This window comes from Melospiza georgiana, chromosome 4, assembly GCF_028018845.1.
Source record: "Melospiza georgiana isolate bMelGeo1 chromosome 4, bMelGeo1.pri, whole genome shotgun sequence".
In the NCBI taxonomy this organism is placed as follows: domain Eukaryota; kingdom Metazoa; phylum Chordata; class Aves; order Passeriformes; family Passerellidae; genus Melospiza; species Melospiza georgiana.
In genome coordinates, this window is record NC_080433.1 from 19,329,798 (window position 1) to 19,354,431 (window position 24,634).

The 24,634-nt window shown below is 42.7% G+C and overlaps 1 protein-coding gene across 1 annotated transcript in view; it reads right to left on the minus strand.

Moving 5' to 3' along the window:
* Window positions 1–24,051, minus strand: part of TMEM178B (transmembrane protein 178B) — a 209,234-nt gene extending 185,183 nt beyond the window's left edge. Inside the window, exon 1 of the mRNA XM_058021957.1 lies at window positions 21,986–24,051. Coding sequence (XP_057877940.1) covers window positions 21,986–22,367 — 382 coding nt within the window. The 5' untranslated portion in view covers window positions 22,368–24,051. The remainder of the gene's footprint in view (window positions 1–21,985) is intronic.
* Between the last annotated feature and the right edge of the window lie 583 nt (window positions 24,052–24,634).

The following is a 24,634-nucleotide window of genomic DNA, read 5'->3' on the forward strand; positions in this document are numbered from 1 at the left end:
GGGTGAGAGACTGCATAGTCCTTTTTGAGTCCCTGAGGACATCCGCTCTCCAGTGATGATAACTGAAGTAGCAGGGTGGATTGCTGGGAAAACTTAATTTATAAGCAAGAAAATATCTTGTAGCTCATGCAGGGCTGTCAGCAAAGTTACTCTGCTGGGCTGGAAATATTCTGAGCGAATATGATAAGGTGAAACTGGCCAGCAGCAAGGCCTCAGCCATGTCACTCCCACAGCTCCATTTTAAGGATTTAAGAGATATTTAAGTTGTGTAGAAAAGTTAATTTCTCCCCACAGACAGAAACTGTCCTTCCCAAAAGCAAAAAAAGCACCAAATAATTTTAATTTCTTTTTTCCCTTTTACCTGCATCCCCTTCTTTTAACTATTCACATAATTTGCTTACTCTTCCAAAATGAAACAAGGTCTGTACTGCATGTTGCACAATGCCAGTACAGTAGGAAACAAAAACTGACCATCTATGACCTGAATCATAACTAAATTACTCCAGTCATAAAGCAGAAAGTTCAGCTCATCAATGTTTAAGGGATTCTCCCCTCCCTTTCATTTCTTGCAAAGCAGAAACATGCATCTTCTCCAGAGGCCATCAGCTCCTCAAGCTGCAGCACAGAACCTGCTCCTGCAAAGAAGGCACCAAGGGCAGGAGATGCAAGAGCTCAGGAACTAAATATGGGGCCCAAAAGTGCCTGTTCTCTTATATGGCTGCTTGAAAGGGGCTGGGCAGTCAACATTTCTGAAGTCTTGGCCAGTAAGTGCAGATTCCCTACAAATTGTAGCCCATGACTACCTGCAGGCTATGGAAAAAAACCACAAATTAAGTTCTTGCTTTCGAATTGGAATACATCAAATCTCTGTTTTTAAACAGTCTGTTTTCCCATGTGGTATAACATCTATGCAGCACTTTTAAAGTGACATGATGCAGCACGCTTGTGTTTAAAACAATAATAACAATCTTATCTCAAGCCCTCAGGATGCTGAGGGGTTCAGCATTGGGTCAAATGCCACCCTTGCAGAGGATAGACTGAGGAATTTGTGTGCAGCAGTAGCTTGTGATCTGAGCACAGGGGTTTAGAAAAGGGCTGCATTTCATGACCTACAAAAGAGAAAAAAATGAGATTTACATTCCAAATGTGCTGAGCAGCCCTTTCCCTTTAGTTATTAGAGGCACTCGGCATAATTCATAATCGCCTGATGCCAGGGGGAGGGGGAAGGTGCCCGCTGCCATTCAACATCAAAATCCCTCCAGCAATAGCAGTAACGGAGTCCTGCTCTTCTTTATATCGTGACAAAAAATGGCTGGCAGGAAGATACCAGCAAATATCAGAATAAATAATTCAGTAAGTGTAACAGAAGGTCACAAAGACTAACAAACATTTCTGTTTCTTCTCCTTTTCTCTCTCCCCATCTTTTAAGTACATACTCTCAAATTTCCCTGGTTTTGTGCAATACTTCTCTCCCTTCTTTTCCTTATGTACACAAAATTACAGCTTAAAATGCAGCTTTCACATTTCTCTGTTTTCTAGCCTCTCTTGTGCTGCTGATGGTTTTACTGCATCTCTCCTTCCTCTCTAACTTTCCCTTGTATTCTTTCCCTCTTTTACTGCCTGTTCCTGACATCACCCTCCACATCCTCTCTTGTGGGACAGCTGGCCATGCTAACTTGCAAGGGTAAACTCAGTTCTGAGTTATGTCACAGTAAAATGTTGATGATGTTGATAAAATCCTCTCAGCTTGATCTTGCAGCAGCAGCAGAACGTGGCCCTGCATTAAGAGCATTCCTAGGCTGCATTGCTGTGGAGTCAGATCCACCCAGTTACACAAAGCTTTGAAGTGGGTGCATTTATGTCTTTGCGTACTTACACACATAAAATACTCCAAGTCTTGCTCTACATTCAGGAAAGCCAGAGAACCCTTTGACTGACAAAGGCAAAATCTGAACACTCGGTGTCAGGCACTCATTTTCCAGAGCCACAAACTTCTGTGTAATGCTCAGTTATAAATTATGAGTGCAGAAGGCAGCTCTGTGATCGCTCACTCAGATGCCCAGTTAGAGGCCATGAGACTGTCCAGAATTCAATTCTGTTTGAAAAATACAATCTAAGTTTTCAAAAATACAATCTAAGTTTTCAAGGTGTTTGCAATGGAAAATTTGCCACCTCCAAGAGGAAGCTGTTCCTTGGGTTAATACCTTCCCAACTAACTGGCCTTATATCTCATCTGAATTCAGCTGCTTTAACCTCAGCCCTTCACCTGTGATGGATCTGCCTGCTAGATACAGAGTCCTCTCTGAGCAGATTCTCTTTCCATATGCAGCTTTACAGCCTATGGTGAAGCCATCCCTCAGTCCTCTCTTTGTTAAGCTTGGCTGGTTGAGCTCCATAAGCCCTGCATTACCAAGTGTGCTCTCCTCAACCATTTCCACAGAGCTACCTGGTTTGCATTATTATTTAGCACTCCCCAAACTATTATAAGTATACTTTATGGATTACTTTGTCATGTTTTTCCCTAGTCCTTTAATAAAAATGATAGCTAGCCTAATGTAAAAAGCTGTTACCTGTAACATCCTGTGAAATCTGTTTTATGTCTATAGAAAATTTCATTTTAAACTCCATTATTTACCCAGCTTTTTAATCCATTTAATGTGTATCATGTTGATTTCTCTGGTTTATTAATAAAAAAGTCATCTGGTACCCTGTCAAGTGCCTAAAAAAAGAGAAGGAATAGTCAATCAACACTAGCGCCTTTATCAACAAAAATTCTTTAATGAGATCTATTGTTATAAATCCATTTTGATTAGCATTAGTTAGCATATCTGTATTTAACTCTTTAATAATTTATTCATTAATTACATTAGCTGCTGCATTACTTTTCCTTGCATTTTCATATTTACACTTTTCAAAAATTTGAATAATATCAGCTTTCTTCCAGTTCTTTGCTATTTCACCAGTATCCAGGCAAATTCTAGAAATTTCTATTTATATTAATTAAATCTGGACATTTCCTTAGCTAGGTCTTTTAAAATGCTTGGAATCAAATTATTCAGATCAATTAAATTAAAATGACTGAACTTATTAACTGTTCTATCAGTCTAAATTACTGCTGAAGAAGAAAGTATTTTGTTGTCATCACATGGCGAGAATATCTTATCTAGGATTTTCCCAAATGAGAAATAAAAATTAATATTAATTAAACATTATTAAAAATATCCTTGACTTCCACAGGTTTTCTTAATCATTTCCATTTAGCAAAAGGCAAATACTATTGTTAGCATTTCTATCATTAATATTCTTTGCTATTACAGAGCATATAATAATAATTTACTTGAAGTGTCTGGGTTTTAATAGCTTTTGGAACTTAGCTTCCTGTATCAACACAGCTACCTATTGCCTTCCTTCTTCTTTTTCTTCTCCCACCTAGCTGTTATCATTGCAAGGTTTTAATTTCCAGATATTTCAGTATGTTGCCCTTTTTTCTTCCTGTGTGTGAGAAAAGGCCCATTCACAATTTTTATTTCCTGCTATTTTTACTTCCCCTCATAGCAAAGCCATTGTAATTTTAAACAATACCGTCTTCTTTCTCAGATATAGCACTACCATTTTTTGCGGACATGCAGTAGAACGTTGTCGATAAGTTTCCAATTACCTGTCAAGATTGTTTAGATTTTATCTCCAAATTAATTTGGTCCTCTATTATTTTCAGCTTTGTGAAATTTTACACAGTTCTTTCTCCTTTTGCTTTCAGCCTTCAGGGCATTATTTTGTTTAGTATGCTTGTGCAGTTCAGTGGGATCCATTTCTCAACAGGCAAATATCTACAACTCTTGGATATTTACCTGTCTCTGCATCCACAGCTGCAGACATGCAGAGCAGGAAAATGCTCATGCAGAAGGGATAGAAAATGTGCTGGACCCACCCTTCCAATGCCAGACCAGCACAGAAAGACTTCACAGACCCAAATTTGCCATCATGTCACCATACAGCCTGGCATCCCCTGTGCCATTAACAATATGCTCACCCCAACTGGCTTTAACTCAAATCCCCTGTACACAGCTACAGAGCCATCAAATTGTCCCAAAAGCTCTGAATCTGCTGAAAGGAATAACTTAAGTGAGTTAGGCAGAATGATTTAAGTCACCCCTAGCCATGCAGCGCTCTGCCACCCATGGGTAAAGCAGGCAAGTTTCCTAAGCAAATCCTTTCCCAGCACACAGGCTTAGTCATCAGTGAAAGCTGCTGGCTCGCTCCCATCCCAACTGTGGTTCAGCTGCTGCTCAGAGGTCAGCTCTGCAGGCACTTGATAAAGCTTCAATTAAGTGCTCTTCTTGCAGCCCTGGCTGATTTACACTTCTTGTGCCCGCATCAGCCATTTTGCTGAATCAGCCTGCGTGACGGCAGGGACCACACAAGTGCCCAGCTTCCCCTGCTACAGCACAATTAAGCTCCTCAAGCTTGGGCATCACCAGGCAGCTTAAAATAAATAATATTCAAATAAGTGCTCAAAAGGACTGGGGGGGAATAGAACTGCAGAGCCCATAGTACAAATATTACTACAGATGCTTCAGCTGGGTAATTAATAATACATGGCATATCTACTCCAGACAGTTTCTGAGCTGTATTTCCTCACAGAGTTGTGCATGTCGGTATTTAGATGCTACTGTGATGGGATAGTATAAAAATCTCAGTGACATGGACATCATGGTATGCTTCTCCAGCCTGTGTAATAGCCTGAAAGATCAGCATCCCTCCTAAAAGGTTATGATGGAAAGGCCTGACCTTACCTGCTCGTAAATGGGGGTCACTCTTATCTGCAGTGAGCAGTTTTTATCGAAGCCTTGCACTTGTGTGCAATTGTTTGGGCTACAAGTCAAAATGGAAAGTGACTCGTAATGATTGCAAATCCCTCTGGGCAAAATGAAAAAGTAACAAGCCTAAGACGATGGAAATTGTTTGGTCGACACTATGTGCATCAAGGAAGATCTGAGTTACTTATTTGTGAGTGAGACTGGTTGAAAGGGAGCATTTACATTTGCAGCTTTCACAGAAGAAATTACTTCTACAAAAGACCACAATGTCAGAGGTGTACTGGACTATTCAACTAAAGAGCTAACATTTTTATTAGTAAGGGTGGTTATATGAATTGATATGAAGCCTTGGCTTATTTTTCCTTGAACTTTTTTTGGGCAGTGGTTCAGAGTAACAACCTCAAAAAATTCACTCAAATATTTATCAGCCCTGGCACAAATTCTTCTTTGCCAGGAGCAGTGTAGTAAAGAAACAAATGAACATAATTTTACTGTCTCCTCAGGAAAAAAACTACATATCCCAGCCAAACAGGCAAATAGAGTTTGGCAACACTGAATTGTTGACATGCTTTTATTATACCAACAAATAAAATGTTAACTGCAAGTGCTACATGGCACTTGCCTTGTATATAGGTCATTTTCTCTAGGCAAACCTCCTGCTAGACTCAAGGTAATATTTCAGGGGACTCACATGGCACCAAACCTATGCAAGAACGAGTGATTAGTAAATCCCTATGAGGTTTGGTTTACAAGGCCTTCCTCCATTTTTTCTTGAAGACTTTTCACAAGAAAAAATTAAAACTGGGCAAAATCTATGTCCCACTGAAGTCAAAGGCACGTTTGCTTCCAACTTCAGCAAGGCTGACTTAGCTCCCCTGGACTTAAAAGCAGTTTTGCTTGAGCAAGAACAGAGTAAAAGCTATGTGTGATCTTCAGCACGTTGCCCTGGGCTAACTCCAGGGAACACAGTCTTCTCAAAGCCCAGCTGCAGACATGAGAACTTATTTAAGACTACTTTAAAATGCAAATTACACTGGTGTGCTCATCATATGCCTATGGATCCACTAACATGAAAGTACGCACAATCCAGAAATATCCGTGATCTAACTTAACTCTCAGCACCAGGATGCTGTGAGTTAAGAGTGAAAATCCCATATAAAGGTCCATCCTGAACTTACACAACAAAGTATAGTCTATCAGCATGGATTTGCTCTGATTTTTCATGCTTTTCTGGGTTTAAGTCTGAACCCCTAACCTCATTTTGGTACGGATTTTCTGCAGACTCACTGACAGAACAAATGACAGGCACTCATGAATTGCAAGGATATAAAAACTGTCCGAAGACCAAAGCTCTGTGGCCAGAGCTGATACAGTGCATGATTGCTATCACCAATTACGTCTTGGCACTGCATTTTGCTAAAGCAATCTGATCACTGATTTTTTGAGGTAGCAAGGAGAAAAAATAAAGTGACACCACAATTACTCTCACTTAATCATTCTGGCAACCTGAGTTTGCTTTGCCATATTGGTGCTACCCACAGTGCCAGACCCATGTCCCAAGGCTAACAGGCAGGACAGAGTTATCCAGGTCCCATGGAAATGGCCATCATCAGAGTTCCCCGTGGGCAGCAGGAGCCCACACAGGGGCAGCATCGCAGGGGGTCACAGTCTGCACAAGGAGGGGCTGTATGCCACCTGGCACAGGAGGTAATGGGCCACACAAAGGGGAGCTGTCAAACCAGACAGCCTCCCCAAATCACCCCACAGTGACGGCTGTGCAAGACCTGCCTTGCCAAACACGAGCCTGCAAGGACAAGGCCAGCAAGGGGGCTTTGCCAGGGTTGGTGCTGCCTGTGACCCATCTGTGATCTGGAACCTTGTCTCCTCTTCCCCCTCCCATGCCTCTTGCTGCAAGGTAAAGCTGCAGAGACCACAAAGCTCCTGGAGATTTTCTCCCCAGCCTGCACTTGTTTAAAGGGTTAATTCCAAAAGGCTCCTGCATCCTCTCACATACTCCTCTGTACAAATGCTTCACATTAGTCACTTCTTCCTAGCAAAGCTGTGTGCTCTGATTCAGGCTAGACTCTGCCTATGACTGAAAAAGGGACATGTTCGGTCATCTGTCCTAGTCCTGATGGAAACAAGCTGATGCCTGCTGTATTTCACGAGAGCTATGTCCCATCTAATTTTAAATGTCACTTGTAATAGCTGGTTTTTCTTCCCCAAATAACTTTTGCAGCCCTGCAGTTGTAGTCATCTGAAACCACAGGATTGGAGCTTGAATGGTCCCTGATATTATCAGTGAGCCGAGCCGTTGCTCTGCACCTCAGCCACCATTTTCCCCTTCCATCCTTTACTGAGATGGACGTGCAAATCCAAAGGAACCATTCCATCAAATCTGGTGAAGCTATCAAACACACAGCTTCTCTTCCACAGCAGAAGAAGCCTGTCTAAAGCCAAGGGAATATCTAGGTAACTGCAGCCAGTAGAGGGATTTAGGACTTTCACAAGGTATGGCAAAACTGTCATTAAAGCAATAGAGCAGACCTGGGATCTTGAAAAAATGCAAAGACAATATTGTAAACAATGAGGGGGACTTGTTTGATAATGAGTTATTTCCAGCATACCACAAGATGCTCTTGAGCCTCCTGAATTCACTGCCATCTTCAATGTTCGTGTCCCCTTGGAGGAATTGCTGCACTACCCAAAAGCTCAATTACACAAACTTATTCAGAATCCCTTAAGATGTTTGGGTTATAAGGCTCATGATGTGTATTGATTTGTCTTCTCCTCCTCCCTGCTCACCTCAGGGCCTCATTTCCCATTTTGTGTACATTGGTTTCCTGGATTGCAGAGGGAATTGTCTCAAGGTCATACCAAGATGCTTCAGTATGGCTCAGTTATGAAAAATGCATGTAGCCAAAAATATTGTTTAAAAGCAATAGACTGAGTATATAATGCCTGTGGCCCAAAGGAGCCCTGATGTATTTAAGATACAGGGATATAGAGGCAGACTTTTAAAAACTGCCCGTACTTCACCAGTTAAAAGGATGAGAACAAATGAGGCTGTGATCTGTCAAGTGATCCTTCATCACTCCCAGCACAGGCCCATAATCCTTTGGTTGTGATTATGCAAAAGAATATTACATTGATCCTGTAAAATATCTCTGATTGGATCAATGTTATTTTCTCTCGCATTGACAAGGTCTTACATGAGAATGACTATAATTCCACTGCTAACACTGTCTTAGTGAAATCCCCCAATAAATCCTGCAAGCAGCACTGTTAGTAATACCTTTATTAGACTAACTAAACAAGATATTTATATGCAGGGCTTTCCAAAGGACTCTGGCTCCTGCTTCAGTTTCTGGAGGAAAACTTGATCAGAAGTTCTCTGCTGGAAGAATTGCCCCCAAGGAGGCTCTGCAAGGACAGAAATGGCAGGTGAAATAACCCTTTCAAGATGAAAAAGGCTGGTCACAGGCTTGCCCTTGTCCTGCCCCTACTACAGTAAGGACACAAACGCATCTTTGACAGAAAAATTTCACCATGAGTCTGGTTCACAGGCAGCATTAGAGTTCAGGCTCTTCCCACACATTCCACAAACATGTCAATAGTTTGCTAACAGCCAAAGGGGAGATATGGTGTTTATATACCTTTTGTCACTTCAATTTTTGTTCAAGGACAGATTCTGGCCTTAACACTCAACAAAAGGTCTGCTCCCCTTGCAGCCACTGCTGTCTCTCCTTACCAGTGCTTCTCACAATCTTTCCCTTCTCTCTTTGCACATGTTTTCCCTAACTTTGCCACCATTTTCTTTTGTCCACAACTCCAAACTTTCGGTCCCAGTAGTTTCATTGTTACTCTGACCTCCCCTTCATCAGTGAGTTTGAATTTTCACCTTCTGGCTTGAAACATGATGCTCCAGTGAAATGACTGTGATCACCTTGCTAAGTCATTTTTCCAGGCTGCCTGAGGGCTCAGGCACCCACTGCATCTCTGGTTCACTTCAATAAAGTTACTTTAATCCATGAGAGCTACAAATTTATTTCAGACTTATCTTCCTAAACCTTTAAATAGAACCATAACAATCACAAAAAAACAAAGTAGTACTTCTAATATAAAGCTGGAGAACAGCTGAAAGACCAGTATATACAGCCATACATCAATTATCAGATGAAAAAGCTACAAAGACAATACATCAACAGAAAAATATCAAACAAAAAACCAGCATGGTAGACAATAGGCCTTGTTAAATCCTTTGAAAGCAGATTGGCATCTGTGATGGGTAAACTTTGGCTCTTACATGTTTCATGTGAAAACTTTCCCCATATTTTTTACAGCAATATACCAAAATGTCAGAGGAGTCACTTCTCAGCTCCCAGCCCTTAGAAACAATGAAAAAATAGTTGATATATTATCTTTGGAAAGGAACAGCCTGGTGGTAAAAGAAACTGTTAAAGACCATAGAGAGAACTCCTGACCTATTTCTTCCACTCATATCCAGTTTTCTACATGTTGCCTCTATCTTTTGGTTCAGGTATGTGTGCACAAATGCCTAAACCATGATATCAGCTTAAAAGATTGTTGCCATAGCTCTGATGGAGAGTGAGACTTACTCAAATTAAAACTTAAACTCAGGATCTCTGACCTGCATTTTAACACAGACCAAAACCCTGGAAAGAAAGCATTGAAATGAATGGAGAAATGTTCATATTTGATCCCCAAGTATTAGAACCAAGTCCTACCCTGGTGTAAATTGCCACCAGGATAGATATAACTGGGGCAATTTGTGCCTTCTGAGAGCTAAACAGTTGGATCTCATTTCAAAACACAGATCCTAAAGACATTCAATGAAACATTATCCCAAGCAACATGAAGAGCCTCAGTCCTCAGAGGAGGTATTTCACTTCCTAACTCATGTGCCCAAGAGGAACATTCAAACAACCTAATTTCCTAGGTGTCAGGTAAAATGTGCCATCCAACCAGAGCAATCAAGTGCAGGTCACCTCAAACTTCAGGTACAGGAACTCCCAAAATGCCATGAATTGCATTCAAAGGACAGAAAATCTTTAAAGAAGCTGTGCCACCAGCCAAAAGCTACACCCTGGTAACAAAACCAAATGGACACCAAGACCCCTCAGATGGAAGCAAGGCTGGCAGCAGGTGAAGCAGAGCTTGAGTTTGAAGCTTTGCCCATGTCTCAGCATTGTGGGCAGCTTTCCACCAAAGTCCTGCTCCTTTCTCCTTTCTCTCCCTTTGTACTTGTATTTTTAGAGTCACACATGGGCAAAGAGGACTTTGGTGCTGAAGAGTTCATCTGCTCCTGCTCCTACTGCTTCTTCATTTGAAGGCATTGGCAATGCAATTAGTTGCTGTGTCACAGGCTGGAGGCTGATAATAACTGATGAACAAAAGGGGGCAGATGTGCCACAAGTTCTGCTGTGGCACAGAGTGCAGGGGACACCAGAAAGAACAGCATACGGGACAGGAAGGAAAGACTGGGGGAGAAGCAGAGGCCGTCCCTGTAGTGCCATCACTGTCAGTGTGAAGGAAAATTTATACAGACATACATCTTTCCTGCTTCCAACCAATCAAGGAGCCTGTCCCTCCTTCTCTGGAAGACACTTAAATTGCCACACTCTTCCCAATGACACCTTCTGTTTAAAAAAATGTTTAAAACAAGACCCCATGCTTTCTACAAATGGAATTTTCCAGGTCCAGATGCCAGGACACTGTATAGGCCCATTCTGCAGCCTCTTCACCACTGATAAACATGGACCTTATGGAGTGGACAGTGAGATTTGGTCCTGCTCCCATCCCCACAAAGCTGATGCCCTGGGAGTCTGTGACTACCTTTCCCACCAGGATCAATGAGTTAGAAGGAATAGCATTTGAAAATGGAAGGATCCTCCCTCAAGACACCAACTAGAAAGGATTCCTCTTTCCTCTTGTGTTGGGGAAGATGAAACAGGAAAGCCTTATAAATATGATTGCCTGGCAAAAGATTTTGAGAATATGGAAACTATAAGTGAGATTGAAATGAAAGCAAGCTTTGAGATACCAAGTCTTAGTTACTGAATGACTGGAAAACAATGGTATGGCCAGGTGAAGGTAATCCCTTTTTGATTAAACAATACCCTCTGCTTGCAGACACGTCCAAGGGGCAGAGCAGACCCAACTAGCTTGGGTTAGAAAAGGCCTTTAAGATCATCAAATCATTCTAGTTGTGCTTTGGCCCTTCTAATTTCCTTTTTGCATAACCTTATTACATCCTTGTTGTCCTCCTGTGCTGCCTGCCTCTTTCTCCAAAGGTCACAGTCTCTCCTTCCAACACACCACTAACTCTCAAGTCTTGGCTGCCACATGAATCCTCTACCTCCACTGCGACAGCAAACCAAAGGGCCTTGCTAGCACACTGTCCCTAAAACACGAGTGTGCCACCCTCAGGCTTATCTCTAAGAAGCCTGGCTTTATCTCTTTCCCCCTTCAAATCTAGCTCAATGAGCCCTGCCAACTTCTGTGCAAAGATGCTACTGGTCCCCTACTCCAGGAATGCTACTGTTGACTTCATCTTGACACTTCCCCTCTCAGAACTTTTTGCCTTCCCTCAGTCAGTTCCTTAAACCCTCTGTAAATTTTGTACTAATTACCTTAACATCACAACAAACAATTTCCTTAGGGGCAGAATATAAAATGCTCTACCAAAATCCTGATAATTTAGGTCTGAAGCATTTCCTTATCTTAAACCCCCAGTTATCTTCCTAGCAAAATATATCAGGGTAGTTGGGCACACTTCAAATAGGAAAGCACACGTTGCCTGTTTACTTCATTTTCCCCTGTGCATTTAACTAATCTCTCCTTTAGAACTTACTTTAAACACTGCTTGGTGTTATTATGATCAAACTAAAAGGTCCACTGTGGCCCAGACAACTTCTGCTCCTTTCTTTAAATATAGATTTGCTACTTTTCATGCCTAATGTACCACCCTAATTAGACAGACTTATTGAAAATCCTTTTTACTGGACTTGCAATGTCACATCTTTCAAAAGACTGAGATGGAAATTGTCCAACTTCCCAATTTGAGCCCATTAAGTTATTTGAGTTTTTCCATTTCCCCTGCTCCTGTTGGCTGTCTCCTTTCTCTCTCTGATCACCATAATACCCCTCCCTTTCTCTTTAACCATTAGAGAATATCACATGAACAAAACTGGACAGTCTTGGGAATTGGTAAATAGAAAGGGGATGAAATTTAACATAAAATATGTAATTAGAGATCAACAATTACAAATTTCTTTCCAATGCAAATGGCTGCCCTGCAGAGCTTTTGCATTGTTGAGCAACTGTCCTCTGAGTAAAAGAGGCACCATTCTACTCTTCAAATTCCTTTATGTTTAGGCATTTGGATACTCTCTTAATCTAAGACAAATCTATATAATTGGATCATCAGCTACCATAAACCATCACCTCTTCAAAATGGCTCTAGTGACCCTAATCTACACCTGTAACATCTGAAAAAGTTTCAGTTTCTTTTGTTTGTTTCTGTTATAATATTTATATCTTTAAATGACCATTAGGCAGAAAGTAAAGTATCTACACTATAAAGGCTCTTTTGCATATTCAAAGATAGGCACTGATTAATAGGGACACAGACAGAGACAAAGAATTATACTTTCATATTGAGGCAGAAAGATCTTTTTAAACAGCTTTTGTTACCCAATAAAATTAGCATGACAGTTTCATCCTATTAGAAAGTCTAGAAATACATTTAGGAAGCTTTTTACAAATGTCTGCTGTTAAAACTCATAACCAACAGAAGTTCTCAGAATTAAGTGAGGGCTACCATGAGACACCCCATGTCTTTCACTCCATCTGGTGAGATATCTTAACAGGATCCACACTGCTGTGTACACAGGACATCCTGAAACTCCTTAAAAGCCCCCAGCTATGCAAATACCATTCTCCATATGCACACACACCTCCCCACTTTCTGGAAAATATCCTGAATTAATATTATCCTGATATTTATTTATCTTCTTTGAGGTTCAAGCTGAGACTGGAACATGGCTGTTGCAAGCACTGGACAAACTTGCTGAACTCTGTTGGGGAGAGTCATGCTTACACCTCTGTAAGGGTACACAGGATAAACTCACAGCAGGAAGGCAGAGCAAGTTGTACAAGAGTCAGGGGTAGTGACTTCTCTGCTCTTTAAGCTGTACATTCTAGTGCATCTTCTGTTCAGTGTACAACTCTGCTTGCTCCAGTCAGTCCCAAAAAGGCAGGGCTTCATCCTGAACCCTGTGGATTTCCCCCCATTCTTCTCCTCCACCACCTGGACAATCCCCTGGACTCTTTCAACAAGCACCAGCCACCTCTTCACTTCAAGCTTCCTTGGCCTTTCTGTCACCTCAGATCATCAGCATCAAGGACTTCTTGCCTGCCCTCATTCTTTTATCACTCTTTATCTTTCCTTGCCTTTCTCCACCTGTAGATGTTATCCATGCTGAATTCTTTCATTCACAGACCTTTTGCCTTGCATTCCCCTAGCTACTCCTGCCCTGTACCCCAAATCCCAGCTGGACTTTGCTATGTCTCACAGCAGGGCATCTCTAATGGGAACCCTCCTGCCTTTCTCCTCTATAAATGCATGGTTTCCCCATTTAAGTTCTGCTCATTTCCTAGCTTACTACTCTGGCTCAGCACAGTTAAATCTCAGACTCACAGTCACAATCACCTCTTAGCCACATTTGGCTCATTCTCAGACCCTCCTGCCTCCTCCAGCCCCCACTTCAGCTGTCACGCAGGATTTCACCTGGTTCTTCCATGAGAAAATGACAAACCACGCTCTTCCTCTTCCAGAAGCTTTGCCTTCTGTTTCCTCTTGCCTTCCTACAACTCCTTCCCCATTCTTCTCTCCTACAGATGAAAACCTCCTATGTGGCTCTATTCCTTTCTTTTATTTGCCACTGAGCCAGTCTTACCCAGCCTCCTGCCTTTCCTTACAGCTGCTCTTGCCCTCTTGCTCTCTCTTTGCCTTGACCTCTCACACCCCTCTGCCTCTTTACTCTCATAACACAAATACCATTCAATCTCTTTCCTCTCAAAATAGTCTCATCTTAAAACGCTGTTTTATCTTAAAACATTTATTTTCCCCTATAAATACCATGTCTTTTCCTCTCCTCCCTTCCTCACCAACCTCTCTGACTATGCCAGCTACAAAAGTTGCCTGGAGTTCACTGTGTCTTCCTCTCCTTTGCAACCACTACTAAAATTTTACTTTATGTACTGGGCAATCTTCAGCACAGTCTGAATACTCTGTTCTCAGCTGCTGCAGCACACTGGCTACCTGCAGTAGTCTCTTGTGCTGTTTAAACTTGAAGCAGTGTCTCTCTTCAGCTACCGTGGTGTTACTGACTTCTACTGCACCACCTTTGAATCTGCTCCTTTTGCATGCCCTCCAGAAGACACTTTTGTTCTCCTAGATCTGCTGGGGTTCATGGGGCTTTTCTCTTTTTCTGTATTTCACTCCTTGATAATTTCAAGTGCAAACATAGATTCCACTCTGATCTCCATGGAGAAATTTCCAAGCTCACTCCTCTAACATAGACTTGTCGTCCTAGGTCCATACCCACAGTATCTCTAATATTTCTTCATGGACACATATATAAAAAACTCAGCTTATTGTAATTATAACAGTCCCTAATGGCCTTCTTCCTTCTTTACTATATACTCTCTTCAGTAATTCCCCTCTAGATCATCACAGACAATGCTATTACTTTTCTCGTCGTTCTGGTCCAGAACTGGAGCAACATTTTCATCTCATCTCTCTCACCATGGATATAGATCCAGGGGATGTCTAAGGTTTGCATATCCTCTCACCATCCAGGCTCTCACCACCCCCTGCCTTTATTACCACAATATTTCTTTTTCTGACCTTTACAAATGTGAACTTGCCCTCCATGTATGCATTTAGGATGCTGCTAGAAATATAATTTTCCCAACACATCACTCTGACCATGTCATTTCTCTTAGCAGCTGTAGACTGCTGTCCCTGTATCTATCTCATTAGTGTAATCTACTTGTCTTCATTAAGGAAATGTCAACTTCTTCCTACAGCCACCCAAAGAGGTCAATCCCCATCACCTGCTTATTAATATTTCAAGCAGACATGACCCATGATTTCTCTGGTGCCATCCCTCAATCTTTGGAAGACCATCCTGTAAGCATCCACACTTGTTATTCATTATCCTTCTTTACAACTGCACATGTGTAGGAATGCCACATTTTGTGGTGCTCACAGGAATGTGGTTTGCCTCCTGGTGTTCTAAAGCCACACCATTCATGCTGAACATAATTACTTTGTAGTCTCTCTGTACTCTCTCATAAGGCTGCATTCACTGCCAATATTTAAAGTGCAGCCCACATGTCAAAAGGCCAGGGACATTTTTCTGATCCATGATTTCTGATCCATGATTAAGGCTCATAAATCTGAGGGCAGAATGCGAACTGGCATTAATAAAAGTGAACGAAATCCCTATTATACTGCTACTGAGCTGAGGTATGAGAGATTTAGTCCCTTGCCTCAGGTCATGAAGAAAGACTATGGCAGAGCTTGGACTGAATTCTGGCTTTGTAAGCCCCTGCCCTAACTGCAGTACTACCTTTCTTTTATCTATTTTGGTACTTATCTACAAAGGATTGTGATTTCAGCAGGCTCAGCTGGCCAGTTCTGAATATTTATTTATAAAAGAATAAGGCCTAATGAGAAAGAAAATGGATAAATTTCCACTTTTTTTTACTCTGATTTCTCTCCTGCAGGGAAAATGTGTTAGTTTACATTCTTTTCTTTTAAGTGGATTCTAGTCTGAATGATCTGTTAAGGGAACTTGGATTCCAGAATCGACATTATTTATTTATTCTTTCCTTAAAGACTAAGAACACCATCTCATTTCTTTCTTTTGGTCCTAAAGAGGTAAATATGTAGTAAAGAGTTCCAGCAGCAGTTTGTGAGCAATGAGCCATTAAGTAACTCACATTATAAGTTACTGTCATTATTTCTGCTAAACCTACAAACAGAAAGACTTCTTATCTACAAAGGTTCTGCAATAGTTAATCAACTCATTCCCCTCTTGAACCTTTTCTAAATGCACAGAAATACTTTTTCAATGCAAAAAAGCAATATTAATATGGATTTTTATTGCAGGAGATGACAACATAGTTCAGACCATTTCATCTCCATTAAAATAAAATTATCTTTCAAATTTTTATTTTTAGAGTGAATAGAACACAACTACACCCATATTAAATCTTTCCTCCACAGCTTTTGCAAATTTTTAGCAGTAGGTAGAAATTATAAAACTGCTGAGATTTCTCAAAAGGATTTGGATGTTCAATTAAATGAACAGGAATTAAGCATGCAGTCCTGCAGGCAGCTCTGCAAACATCAGTTTCTCTTGAGAAGGGCATGATCCTGTCATTTTTACTCAGGCAAAATTTCCATTTGTCTTCACTGGCAAATTTGTTTGAAAGCCAAGAGCTTGATTGAAATTTGCCCTTTAAAAGTTCATGATCAAAACCAGGTGCTGTTCTTTCAAATTACATATATGTTCTTATTATTTTTAGCAGATATATATTATCAAACTAATTATCCCAAATGTGTCAGAGGAATGTGTCAGGTTCTTCTTACTTGTGGCAAATAAACTTGTTCATGAATTGCTATTTAAATTTGATGCAATTAAAATATTAAACTGCTTATTCAAGATATGATGGGCCAAATCCTGCTGGAACTTATACACATGAACCAGTGATTTCATCCACTAAAGGATTTTAGAAAATCCCTCAACAAGAGGATGGCTTTGCTGTATCTCAGTTGTTTGACTTCCAGTCTTAAATCAACTGACTAAGAATAATTTCAGCATCAAAAACTGCAAAACTGAGTACCTGGATAGCCTAAGATTCAACTCCAGTGCTGTCTATTGCTTGAATTTCAGTGGATGCCTCCAGCAGAGCTCCAGCTGTGACAGGAGGGAGCACAGACCTTGCACTGGCCTTTCTACCCAGGGACAATTTTAACCTCAAAGGAAACACTAAAGGCCTGAACTTGCTGCATCACCATATTCAATAAAACATTTACTATTGACTTCTGTAGGATCAGAAACCAGACTTCAATAAAGTCCCTTTTTTAACGAGTCCATTTGAAAAACATTTGGGATTTCAAGCACATATTTTAAACAATGCATTTGAGTCTTGAATGTATAAAGGATACATGAAAAAAATGGCTGTCCTAATTTACCTGTCAAAACCATTGCACTTTAAAAGTCAAATTTTGAACATTGTAAGGTATTGCAAGAATCTTAACAAAAATAAATCTTTTTGCTCTTTGCAGCTAGATACAGCTGCAAGTAGCCTCTCTCAGTAGCCTCTTTCCATTTGTGTATAAATAATCCCTAGTGACGGCTGGAGTAGTCCTGTTAAGCCTTTCTTCCTCAGTTATGCCCTGCCTCTGACAAACCAAACCAGAGAATGCTTTCACCTCAGAAATCTTGCCTATTATTTCATGTGGAGGTAGGCTGCACAGGAATTATTTAGGGTTTGGGGTTTTTTTCAGTGGTGGCATGGGCTAAGTATACTCACAGTAAAATGTTTTTAAAATAGGATTTACTATGACTTGCAAAGAAGAAAAGAAAGAAGGTAAAAGGAGGGTTGGAAAAACAAGGTCATTGTAAATTCTGGGGGTTTTTAAATAAAAATTGGATTCCAATGGCAGGTAGCAGAGCCCCATCCAGTCACATTTAACTGGCAGCCTTCCAAAGGCAAGATGAAAGGTCCTCTGAGTAGTAATTGTCTAAATGGAACAGACTCTGGTTATTGTGCAACTTCTTCATCTACTTTATTGTACCTTTATAATTAAATGATGAAATTCCCTTTTTTCCTTTCTCGTTTTCCTCTCAACTACTGCAGGAAAGCATCTGAGCAGCATTGCCATAGGATGCAGGCAGACTCTGTGGCTCCCCATTTTTTTCTGGCTCACTACAAGTCGTGCACAAGGAGTTGTGAGCTGCTGGTTGCCGAAGCAGGACGTAAACTCTCCAGACACTCACCTGCATTCCAGCTCTCTGCTTGCTTAGCCCTGCAGTTGGTTGGCTCACTCAGAGTTGTTGCTTGGGTGAGGGATTGCTGCTTTTGCTAGAAACTCCCTGCTAAACAGGAAAACAGTAGATACGATGGGACAGAGTGTGCTCTATGATCAAAGGAGCCTCCAGCAGCAAAGGCTATTCAGTTTGTGAGGGAGAAACACCTGAGAATTGGAAGGGTTTTAGAATACTGTGCTGAACAACCCCAGAGCCAGCATTTCCTGACTCTGCAAGGCTTTAGGGATCAGGAGTGAAACTCTGGTCCTGAGACTCTAAAAGGCTCAATCAGATGTGAAAGTCAGAGGAACAGCTCTATTAGCTTTCTTTTTCACTGGTCCCTCTGTATCAGAGTGCTTTCCCTCAATCCAAGCAGTCCATTCCCAGAAATACAGATTATTCAGCAGAGGAAAAGTTAGCAAGACTGAGACCTCAGTTTGCATGTTCAACTCCAATAACTTCTTTACTGATTGTAATTTCTGTTGTTTCCGATTTTTTTTTTTTCATCATGTCAAAGAGAAGAAATGAACTGCCTAATTTTGTTGGAACTTTAGAATACTCCTTTGGTCTCATGCTAGTCTGCCTCTCCTTGAGTATTCTTACTTGTGACAATCTCTTTTAATTCACTGCCTATTTACCTAATTGTATTAGTTTAAAACATGCACATGGGTTCTATGAAAATACAAAAAAGAGTATAGGAGAAATAAAAATAGGACCAACTATTTTGTATATGTACTACTATCAATTATACCTATATATAAGAAACCTGAAGCAACAGATCTCCAGCTTTTCTAGCTAAATCCAAGAAAGTAAAAATTAATAAATACAGAATAGAGCTACAGAAGTGGCCCAACCTATTCAGGAACAGAATTGGTTTTTAAAGTCACTAATATCAGAATATTGCCAAGTACCACAGTTCCTGATCCTGCCACAAGCCATTGCCTATAGCTTGTATTAATTTCAGCAGAGTTCATAAGCAGAATAACTGCAGGGTATTTGCAAAGCTAGTTAGGCTCTTAATGACCATTTTTTGTTATACTTTGATAGACAAATCTCAATAGACCATTCTCAATACTGGAAGTCTTGCCTAGGGAAAAATGTAGGATCTGTTTTAAACTAAATGGATCACAGATTCTGTCCAGCTTTAAAAGCAAACAAACAAAAAACCAAAACACTTAATAAAATTTACATTCAATTATATATAACATTATACACCATATTTGAGGCCAGAGCCTGCATTAGTTTATCCACTTCTACAAGAGGTATATTACATTAAATTAACAGAGGAATAAGAGTTAAAGCTGTATGTCCATCCTCTTTTATAAGTTATCTGCCCTGGATCTCATAGAGAGTGATTTCATCTGTGTAAGGATATGTGCCCCAGCCAGGTTATTTGAACACTACACAGGGAATATCTGCAGCCCCTCACACCTGCACATGACGTATTCTGTCCACACACCCATCCCTGCAGCTCCTAAACCCCAAAAAAAGATCTGTCATGGAAGTGAAAACTACTTTTAGTTTTTACCTTCATGATATATCCTGTTGGTATGTACCTGGAATACCTGCCTTGTTTTGAGCTCACAGCTCTTCTCAGCACTGGACAGCAGCAACACTTACTTCACTTTCACCACATAAGTGAGGGTCAAAAAGGAAACATCTCTATTTTTATTTCTGAGCAAGTCAAACACTATTTAATTGAATTGCCATTATACTTGCCTTTTCTGTGTTTCAGTCTAGAGGTGCCAAAGCATATATATATTTATGCCAAAGCATATATATATTTATATATGTGCTATACCTCTATATGAGTGACTCTTCCTCATGGCTGAGAGCTACAGCATAGACAGATCCTCACCCCAGAAAGGCCAGCAAATGAACTGAAATGCTGCTGTTTAATGTTACAAGTCTCCCTCCTCGAGCACTTCTCTCATCCCACAAGGAAGTTTGCTAGAAGTGTATCAGAAAACACTTAGAGCAGGCAAGGAGTGACACACCCAGATATTTGCACACAGCTCCTTGACGTGCACAAGCTGCACATCTGACCTGGGGCAGGGGGTTTGCCTGGCCATCTGCAGCCACAGCTACACAGGGTGTGTGTGCAGGGACACTCACTGCACTGGGCCCAGGGAACCCCTGGCTACCTGCTGGGTGTTTAGAGTTAGCACACTCCACACACATGAACACAAGACTACGGCAAGATCTTTCAAAGACCACCTTCTCCTGCATGCAACCACCTCATCTTGCTTTGTCACATTCTCCCTGTGGGTAACACTTAGCAGGGTAACACTGCCATTACACATAACCCTGAGACACAGAAATTCAGCTGTTTCTGGCAGGAGAAATGGACATTCCTGCTCCCAGGACAAGCCAAGTGGAGAAAGAGGAAAGACTCTCACTTATTTCAGGCTGAAAATCCTCTCTAATAACCACAGCTCCATTTGCAAAGGTGAGTTCTGTTGACATGTTTGCCCGCTGTCAAGGTTGAATTTGTTTATGCCCCGAGCACAGCGAGCACACGTGGCAGAGCAATCCAGCTCACCATGGCCAGCCCAGCACACACCATCCTCGCCTAGATGGAGAACAGGAATCATTCCCTTGGCACTGAAACCAGCAGCAGGGCGTCTGGGTGCTGACAGGCTTCTGACACATCCACCTGTCATTTAAAAACATTGGGGGCTGAATAGACCCCAATCTATTTCCTAGGAGTTGTTAAATAGCAGCTGGATATGAAGGGTCCCTAGAAAGACAGGCAGGATCCCAAGCAGTGATCCAGGTACACCACCTGCTTGGACTGGTTTGGTACAAGTTTCTACCATGCTACTCACAGCCAGTGCTCACTCATAAAACATGTGGAACAAAACATGTACATGGGCACACGTGTGAGAACCCCCCTCCTGAATAAGTAGCTTTAGGCAGTAATTCCACTTGTAATGTCTGAGGAGGGAATTAATGAAGGCTATCAAGCAAGTTTGGGATAGAGAACACTCTTAAAAGACAAGTATTTTGGAAGATGGCACTGTGCGAGGAGCAACAATTTCACTACAATGGAAATAAACCAATGGGGAATCTTCTGATTGCAACAGAAGAACCATGGGAGGGAAATGCTATTTTGTAGTACAGAGCTGTGGGCAGCAAAGATGCCTTCATCCTTTACTGAAACCCTCATCATCCTGCAAAAACATGCATCTTCTGTTTAGCTAGGGGTTTAAGCATGTATCCCCTTTCCTAGACTTCAGATCAAAGAAACATTTGGGGAAAAATGACCATCACCTTCAGTCACTACCCTGAGGGAGCAATTAAGACAAAGGACCAAAAGACAGGAAAAAAAAAAGCACAAAAATGCTACAGGCAAACAGATGCATCACCACCCCAAGAGAAAATTATTCGTTTCCAATAAATTCATGTAATGTTTTGTAGATATTGAAAATATTCCAAAGCATAGCTCAGTGTAAACAGCAAGCTGGGTCTCCTCCTGCTCTTTAGCATTTCTCTTTGTTTACTCTCCATTTGAGGATAGAAAAAGCCTACATGTGAGCACTGCAAATGGTGTATTTCAGGATGGATGGGATATTCAGAAAAGCAGCGATGAAACACAGACACATGTAGCCTCCAATAAAATATTATGTACTTTGCCCAAGCCACCAGGGTCAAACAAACTGAAAAAAAAAAAAAAAAGGCAACAGTGTCTCCTTTATGCATGCTTCTTATTTGTGTGTGGAAATAATCTGATACCATGGTGATGGGAAGACTACATCCAGATTAGAGAGAGAGGCATGAAAAAGATATTCTGGGGTGTGTGTCTTCTCACCCTCATTGCCTTCTTGCTCCCAAACCCCAGGAGTAGAGATCCTGTGGGGAATTGCCCTGGCAGTGCTTCTGGAAGCAGTGCCCAGCCAGGCCAGTTCACCCATTGCAAGGAGAAGCACTTGGCTAGAGACGCCAGCTCCCATCTGTGAGCCCAAATGGCTCTGCTCAGCCCCTGCTCAATCTCAGGAGCGCTTGGCACGTTCATCTGGTCACAAAAACAGCCCTTACCTTTGGCAATCAGCTCCTCCAGCTCCTGGTCGAACCCCTGTCGGTGGCATTTCCTCCAGAGCCCCATGTTGGTGGAGTTGTACTGTCTGTTGCACTCGTCGACAGCGCTCATAGCAAAGATCTGCCTCCTGTTCCTTGCCAAGAGGAGTTTCCCTTCCCAGCGGTCCAACCTAGACCTGCTGGCCCTGAGAGGCAGGTTGTTGTTGGAGTTATAAATGAAGCCAGGATCATTTCTCTTAGTGGTGATGCTCTTGCACCTCTCTCTGTGCTTCCTGGCATCAGTTTCATACCAATGGTCAGAGCAGATCGCCACAGCCAGCATGCCAAGGGCACACAGAGCTAAAGAGAGGCCAGCATAGAGCAGTAACCTTCCAGCAGCCATGCCTCAGCTTCACAGAAACACCATGGACATCTTCACAACAGGCAAAGCCACTGGGGGTGAGAGCACACAAAAAACAGCGGAGCAGCTGCTGGGTGTCACTTGGCACAGACCGCCTCAAACATCCCCAACTCCCGTGGCTCACATCCACGCTGCAGAGGGATGCTGAGAGCACTACAAAGTTCTGCCCTGGAGGCAGTCTTGGAGTCTCATCTGCCTCTTCTCCTCTGCAGAGGAGACCTGGTGAGGAGAAACACAGCCCTTCACCACGAGCACCCCAGTGGCAGGGGCTGAAGGGATGGATGCCCCTGAAGAGACCCGATGGCTGATCAGTCCATTAATCTCGTTCAATCTGGCCCACTCAGAAATCCAGAAGAGATGGCTTCAGATCACTACAGCATCATCACAGGACAGAAAAGTTCAACAGCCTGACATCTCCCACTCGCAAGCAGCCAGTTGTCCCGGTGTCAGGAATGGGTGACTCGCTTTTCCTTTGTCAGTGGCTCAGCAAGAGCATCATCGTCTGGACGGTCGGTCACTTGCTTGGGTTTAAAGCGGGGTCGAAAGGGAGGGAGCGGGAGCGGGGGAGCAATCTGTTGTTGTTGTCGCTGCCGCCGCCGCTGCTGCTGTTTGAGATCGTGGTTAAAGCATCCCCTGCCCGGCTGCCTCGGGGGACGCGGGCACGCTCGGCTCTCTCCCTCAGCAGCCTTCGCCGACAGCCGCTGGCATCCTGGCTTCGGAGGCACCTCGGCTTCTCTCTGCCAGCCCTGCCATTCACTCTCCCGCTTTAGTCGGCGGCGCTGTCATCCGGGCAGCCGATCGCGGCTCTGCCTTCCCTTCGCGGGCAGCCCCGGCTCCGGGCCGGGCAGGAGCCGCCGCCGGCCCGCTAGGCAGCGCGGGGGGCTGCCCTGGGCCCCGGCATCCTTCCTTCCTTCCTCCCTCCACACACACACACACACACAGACACGCTGCTGCCCCCCCTTCCGCCGGCAGCTGCAAGGCTTCCTCCGTGCCCGGCGCTGGGATGTGTTGTGCACAGTTTTCCTAACACGGCGGCACGCTAGCCATCTGCAAGATGAAGGCAGGCAGGGCTACGGCTGGCGGAGAGGATGCTGAGGAACGGGGAGGGGAAGGAGGGAGGGAGGGAGGTCGGGGGAAACCGAACCAAAACAAACCGGGGCGGAGGGGCGGAGGTGGGGGGGAGCCACACACCTCACACGGGGAGAGGAGAGCAGCCCCTAACTGTTGTCAACAGCTTTAGGGCTGCACCATTTCTCTGCCATATGGCCCGATCTCCTCGCCGGAGCTGAGGTTCTTTAGCTCAGCAGCTTCGTACGGATCGTATCCCCGGCATCGGTAGTTATATATTCAGACATATTTTTTTTTTCTCCTTAAATTTTCACTCCCTTTCTCTTTAATGGGAATAACTCACCCATCTTGTAGAGATCAAGTGCAACAGAAGGCGAGCTGGAGTCCCCAAGCTTTAGAAATCTCATTTCACCGTTTTTAACCCAAATAATAGCAAATCCAATCTTCTGTACACCTGGGAATGTTTCCTTGTTCAAACACCGAGCCCTGCAGCCTTGGCCGAAGCCTACAGACCGAGCATACAGAGCACTGAGCCAAAAGCCAGTGATGTCACCCATGCAACGTGAGACTCATTTCTTATTTCTCTATCCTCCTTAAAGATAAACTGCACCACTTCCCAGGCAGGAAATGTTGAAGCCTTACTCTCTTAAGAGGGGAAAATGTAAAACCTGGATTTAGCTGGATCCTGATCATTCTTGATCACAAGCCCTTACATTATGTCAACCAAATCCAAAACAAGCAGAGCCGTTTCTCACTGCACCAAAAAATAAATCCCAACCTGCTACATAGTAGAGAGAACAAGCTTGAAAGAAATCCTGGATTCTAGACCTTCTGTGTGATCCACAGAGCTGAGGCCTCCAGACTCTGAAACACAGTGCTTAAAAAAGAAATACACATGGTCATTTCCCTTGCACCAAAAAGGGCTGGGAGCTGGCACATCCTGGCCTGTGAGTACCACAGCATCCTGCAGCTGACAGAGGAACCAAGTCAGCTCCAACCAATATTTGGCTCCCACTGACTCCACAGCATGAAAGGCAAAGAATGCAGCTGCTCCTACTGCACCAAAAAGTCCACAGCCCAATGCCTCCCCACAGATGTATGCTGCAAAAACCTACATCCGTGCTGGATCCCACCAGCTTTTGGCCCCTGAACCCCAAGCTGTGTCATCTGAATTTAAAATA